General features: G+C 36.4%; 1 protein-coding gene across 2 annotated transcripts; it reads left to right on the top strand.

Moving 5' to 3' along the window:
• Positions 1–1040: 1040 nt before the first annotated feature.
• On the top strand, positions 1041–5754 carry LOC109158292 (pectin acetylesterase 5-like). Of its 2 annotated transcripts, XM_019306212.1 has the most exons (13): positions 1041–1289; positions 1404–1486; positions 1761–1890; positions 2796–2875; positions 2992–3081; positions 3237–3361; positions 3593–3653; positions 3782–3835; positions 3960–4037; positions 4123–4228; positions 5145–5290; positions 5374–5506; positions 5539–5754. In XM_019306212.1, exons 1-12 carry the CDS (start codon positions 1085–1087, stop codon positions 5488–5490), a joined length of 1275 nt encoding a protein of 424 aa, XP_019161757.1. In that variant the 5' UTR covers positions 1041–1084; the 3' UTR covers positions 5491–5506; positions 5539–5754. The 2 variants fall into 2 exon arrangements, with proteins under 2 accessions (XP_019161757.1, XP_019161756.1); XM_019306211.1 differs by having other exon boundaries at positions 5374–5754.
• The last annotated feature ends 442 nt before the right edge of the window (positions 5755–6196 follow it).

Here is a 6196-nt window from a genome sequence, read left to right as displayed (position 1 = left end):
ACTGCTGCAATCATTCTTTCCACACTGCTTTGCAACTATATATACATTGATGCAATCATGATAAAGGCTACAACCATATATACACTGCTACAACTATATATTTTATACAAATTGATAAAGCTACAAGCATATATACGCTGCTACAATCATGATTAGGTAGATGGTTGTAGCATTTAGTTGGCATTTGGTGAGGAAGCCGTATGACTCTTGTGTGTTGTAGACCATAATTTAGTCCTGAATTTTGTATCTTTTTGCAATAATAAATGCATATAATGTTTTCTTAATTAAAAAAAAAAAAAAAAAAAAAAAAAACTATGAAGGGACATCAGATTGCACTAAGCGAAGAAGAAATGAGCAAATTTTACACGAGTAAGCAAAGTTATTCGAATACCTAGGGTAGATCAACAATTGATTTTCAAAAAATCTAGGATTTGCAAATACATAAATTGATAGAAGAAAAATAGTTCATACGCACAAATATATGAAAAACGCATAACAAATTAAGCTTTAGATTACAAGAAAAAAAAAACGTACCTTTGAAGACCTTCAATGAAGAGAAAAATGGAGAAGCGATGCAATAGGATGGAGTTTCGCAGCTTGGTGGAGAGTCTCTCGTCTGATGGAGCGTCTCTCGTCTGATGAGTCTGATGAATCTTGTGAATAAAAGAAGAATAAACAAGGATACTTTTGGAATATTGAAAAGTAATCTCACATTACCTAATAAAAATTCGGTAATTAGATTACCTCCAACATTACCATATTTGTGACGTGACAATAATATTGCATTACCTTCCCTCGCAGATTACCAGGGTAATCCAAGATTCCGTGAACCAAAGCCCCTTAATAAAAATTATATATATATATATATATATATATATATATATATATATATATATATAATCTTACCCCCATTTGTTGGGAAATCCTACCCAAGTTTTTACCTCTGCAAAAATCATCAAGAAAAAAAAAAAAAAAAAAAAAAAAAAAAAAAAAAAAAAAAAACTACTGATGCTGAAAGTAGCATGCCACCTTAGTGGAAAAAAACCTTCGAAGGGTTTACATTCTCCGTCTGGAAAATCTTTCAATGGCGAATCATAGATTTCTCCGAGGTGTGAGGTGGTGGCGCAAATTGACCAAAAGAGAGTGGGCAGTCTTCTCTGCTGCGCTCGCCACCGTCATCCTCACGGTATCCTTCGTCTCTCACTCTCACAGTGGCAGATACGTCAGTCTTCCTGCTAATCATGTGGTACCCTTTACTCCTTTAAGCAATGCCCACAAAAAAGCTGCCTGTAATTTCTTCTTCCCAAAAGGATTCTTACTTTATGCCCTCTTCTCTTCTTCTTATTTAGTTATATTTGTTTTTTGGGGATTGGGGGTGAGCTTATTGTTTATTGAAATTGCAGTTTGTTTGGATGGAAGTGTTCCGGGTTATCATTTCCAGCAGGGTTTTGGATCTGGGTCTGATAATTGGCTTCTTCACATTGAGGTTGGTTTTTTTTTTTTTTTTTTTTTAATGATTCGTGAAGAAAGAATTTTGGCCCTGTCTTTTTCAAGCTAAATAAAAAGATGGGGAAGAACTATTGGTTTACTTCATTTTTTATAGATCATATCTCTAATCATATCAAATAAAATTTGGCTCTTTTCATTTAATCAGTCATCTAATGTCATTATTTTGCTAATTACTGAAGTTTTCAATTTGGTGATTCTGAATTGTTAGTTTCTTCCTCTCTTAATACTTTGTATTGGTTTTTCTCTCACAGGGTGGAGGTTGGTGTGATTCAATAGAATCATGTTCTTCAAGGGCAACAAGAGCATTAGGTTCTTCAATGATGATGGAACATGAAGTTTTGTTTTCTGGGATTATGAGCCACGAACCTTCACAAAATCCAGGTAGTTGTCTTTTTGACTGGTTTCTAGCATATATGAACTTCCTGATACATGGTCTTACTCCACAAATTATGCTCTTATGTCAATGCTATGGCATTACTCTTTCCTAGAATTTATGATTGGTTGTTTTAGCATATAAAGGGATGCTTTTACGAGGGATAATTCCAATAAGCATACGGTTATGGCTTCTTAGAAGCTCAGAAAGAATATACCTTTTATCTGTTAGTTCTAGGCTTCTAGCCATGACAGTTTTGGTACACATGTTTAATTCCTGCCAATTTTCATCCTCGACTATTATTTTAGTACCAATTTTCATCCACAACTATTATTTTAGTGCCAAAATTTATCAAGCCAGTCACACATCCGTTTAAGACATGCCGAAATCTAAAAATTTTTAGGGTATTTTCGTCCTTTTCAACTTAAGATCCCAATTTGAGCATGAATAAAGAGATTTTAAGTCCTAAGATCGATCCTAATTCGCAATTCTCCTCCTCATCCTACCCTAATTTGAGGAGAACTGCAAATTGGGATCGATATTTGGGCTTAAATTCCTTTATTCATGCTCAAATTGAGATCTTAATTTGAAAAGGACGAAAATACCCTTCATAAATTCATATTTCAGCATTTCTTAAATGAAGGGGTGACCGGCGCGATGAATTTTGACACTAAAACAATAGTCGTTGATGAAAATTGGTAGTTTAACAATAGTCGTGAATGAAAATTGATAGGAATTAAACATATGGACCAAAATTGACATTTTGTTAATACTCGTGGGACCAAAATTGGTATTTGCTCTTTTCTGAAACTATGCATCTGCCTGAGCTCCTTGTAACAATTGCATGTTTGGACTTTGAATTACATTATTAAGGATTCATTCTTTGATATCTGATCCACTCTCCCTTCTTCAGATTTCTTCAACTGGAACAAAGTGAAGATACGATATTGTGATGGTGCATCTTTTGCTGGGCATCCTGAGAGTGAGCTTAAAGTAAGTACAAGAAGCTTTCTGGGAACTATGTTGACTATGTCCATCATGCCTCATGTAGATAAGAGTGGAAGATAAAGCAACCTTTAGGTACATATGTTTACTATCATTTATTGCAGAATGGGACAAAGCTCTTCTTCAGAGGACAACTTATCTGGGAAGCACTTATGGATGAATTCTTGTCGATAGGACTTTCCGAGGCTAAAAAAGTAGTACACTTTATATTTCAGTTTCTGTTACTGTATATCATAATTGCGTTGTTCTTCATTTTTTGACAAAATCGCATACTTTTTTTTATCTCCCCTATTTCTGAGTGAATAAAGAAATGTGGTGTTCTTATTTCATACATTGCATAAATTTGCAGGCTTTTCTTACAGGATGTTCTGCTGGAGGTCTGGCAGCCCTCATACATTGTGATAACTTCCGGGAGATTTTGCCTAAGAATACAGATGTCAAATGCCTTGCTGACGCAAGTTTCTTTCTCAATGAGTATGTTCTTGTACCTTTATGTATAGGTTTAAACCCTAAACCGGACCCCACTGCCTTGGGGATTGTGAGAGGAGGTAAATCGCGGGATGTGCCTCAGTGTCGTAGGGTCTGAATGTTTGCTTTTTGCCCCAAGACAAACATAATATTTCTTAATTCTAACTGTTAGATTTGTTTGAGCATATAAATCCCTTTGTTTCTTGCTAATGATTCTTTACGTGCCATCTTTCTTAGGAAGGATGTTGCAGGAAATCCAACCATTGAGAATTTTTATCGTGATGTTGTTAACCTCCAGGTTTTGCTAAAACATTACAGAAGCTGTCTTCATTTAATCGCATCTTTATGTGCTTTTTGAAGAAGTAGGTTATACCATGGTCCACATTATTAATATTATACTGTTCTGTGATCGTGTTTTGGTTCCAGGGTGTAGCGAAAAGTTTAAACAAGGATTGTGTGTCACGAACTGATCCTTATAAGGTGCAACTTTTAGCCCACACTTCTTCGATATTCTGGTGTGGTTCTCTCCTATTTTTCAGTTCCGTGACCCTTTTTTGAATTTGTTTTTTATTATATGTAATCATAGTGCTAACTGTCATTTCAGTGTTTCTTCCCTCAAGAATTTATTAACAACATTAAGACTCCAGTTTTCCTTGTCAACCCATCATACGACTTTTGGCAGGCAAGCTTTTTCCTTGTCTCTGAATTTATGCATTATTACATTTACAACCCAATAAATTATTCTTAGTTTTCATTTAAATTTTTAGATACGGCATATACTGGTTCCTGAGAAATCGGATCCTCATGGCAGCTGGCGGAAGTGCGCGCTAAATATTAACTACTGTAATTCTAGCCAACTTGAAGTGCTGCAAGGTGATGAATCCTGCTTTTCAATTTTCATTAGCGAATAGTGACCATTATATATGGTGGAACTAGGGTGGGTATAATTTGAGACCTGCAACCCAATTTGTTAGCAGGGTTAGAATGCACCCGATTGGTGTTTGGTTCAGATATTTGATATATTGAAATTATATGTGGGTTTGGAGGTCGTGGGTGGAAATGTCATCCATGCCCAACCAGTGTTGTAAAAATCGGCCTAGGAGGCCCCGCCTAGGTTGAGACTATTTCAGCCCTAGACGGCTTTTAGTCCGCTGTCGGCCGGCTGACTAGGCACCTAGGCGGCGAGTTGGGTGCCTAACTTGGTTGAGTCGGTGCCCAACTCAGCCGAGTGGTTTTTTTTTGCCTGCTTGACTACTGTTCTATATTCCTCCGGTCATGTATTCAACTAACCATCTAACATATGTAGTTAATTAGTTTGGGGGATTATAACAGTCTAACAACTCCCAACCTGAGTGGGAAAAGTGGGGATAATATATTCGGATTACTCGGCTGCCTAGGCGCTCGCTAGGCTCCCCCGAGCACCCGATTAGCGCCTAGCACCTTCTGCAACATTGCACCCGACCTGAAACTAGTATTTAACTTAAATGGGAAAAGATAAAGCATATTGAAAATCTTTTAACAAAATACTAGATAGTATGGGGATTTCTCTGTAAGTGGGGGTGAAAGAGGAGGGCATCTAGCAAATACTCCATTGGGATGCAAATGTGATGTGTTGGGCGGGGGCCAGTAAGGGTCAAATCCAGCACCATGTGGCTAGGGAGGTTGCTGGGTAGAGGCCGGTGAAGGGCCAAGTCCAGGACCCCGCCTCTCATTAGGTTTTTACAACTAATAAATTAAATTAGGCTTTCTCAGTCTTTCCCTCACGAAATTTTCCTTGTGGTTGCAACAGGTTTCCGAAATTCATTGCTAAGCACTCTAGGTGAATTTCAGAAAAACGCAGAAGGGGGCATGTTTATAAACTCTTGCTTTATACATTGCCAAACGTGGATCACCGATACATGGCATTCATCCACTTCTCCGAAAATCAACAGTCGAGTAAGTAAGCTATTCTATGAAGTTTCTTCACTTCACCACAACGAACCACTGCTGACTATCTTTCGTAATTTCCCTTTAACCAGACAATCGCAGAGTCCGTTGGGGACTGGTATTTCAACCGTAAACCAGTAAAATATATCGATGTTCCATTTCCAGGAAACCCTACCTGCTATAACATGGATCTAACTAGCCGGCCATAGGCTGCCTATTCTTAGTGTCGCCCACCAGCTCGTGTCTTGCTGGTAAAGTGCTAAAGTTTACGCTTTTTTATGTTCTCTCAGAGTGTGATTTACATGTGTACCGGAATTCATGTACAGTATCAGATGACACGGTTTTTAAATCCATAGAATACCCAAAGACTGGACTCGAGGCCGGGGAAATAGTTTGTTCAGATTAGAGAATAATTAACAGTATTTTGTGTTTGAATTTTCACAATACCAGCTGAAAGAAAAGGTGGTTTGTTTGGTGAATTTTGTGTTTTGTCAATCACAAATGATGTCAGATTTTTGGTTTCTTTCTTCCAACTTGGTTTTAAGGGGAAGGGAGACTTATTAATTCAAAATCTTCAATTGGGAAAATGTCCTTTTTCCCAGGATTATATATTTATAGCGTTTTTTCTTCATAAGTTATTCACGTAATCACATTAGCCTTATTTTATTATTATTATTTTTTTTATATATCCAACAATTGTTGCTTATATACAAAAATCAGAATAAATACGAAAAAAGAATATATACCATTTGTAAATATTATAATTATAATTTTAAGCTAATATTTGTAACAAAATTAAGACTTAAACACAAATAATTTATTAATATTAATTAATTATAATAATTATAATATTAATGATACTAGCATTGACTTGAATCACAATTATAATTATAATACTTATGAATGGTGTTTGCT

The sequence above is a fragment of the Ipomoea nil genome, unplaced genomic scaffold (genome assembly GCF_001879475.1).
Source record: "Ipomoea nil cultivar Tokyo-kokei standard unplaced genomic scaffold, Asagao_1.1 scaffold2805, whole genome shotgun sequence".
NCBI lineage: Eukaryota > Viridiplantae > Streptophyta > Magnoliopsida > Solanales > Convolvulaceae > Ipomoea > Ipomoea nil.
The sequence above is the reverse complement of the archived record's forward strand: the minus strand, read 5'-3'. Positions and strand labels throughout refer to the sequence as shown.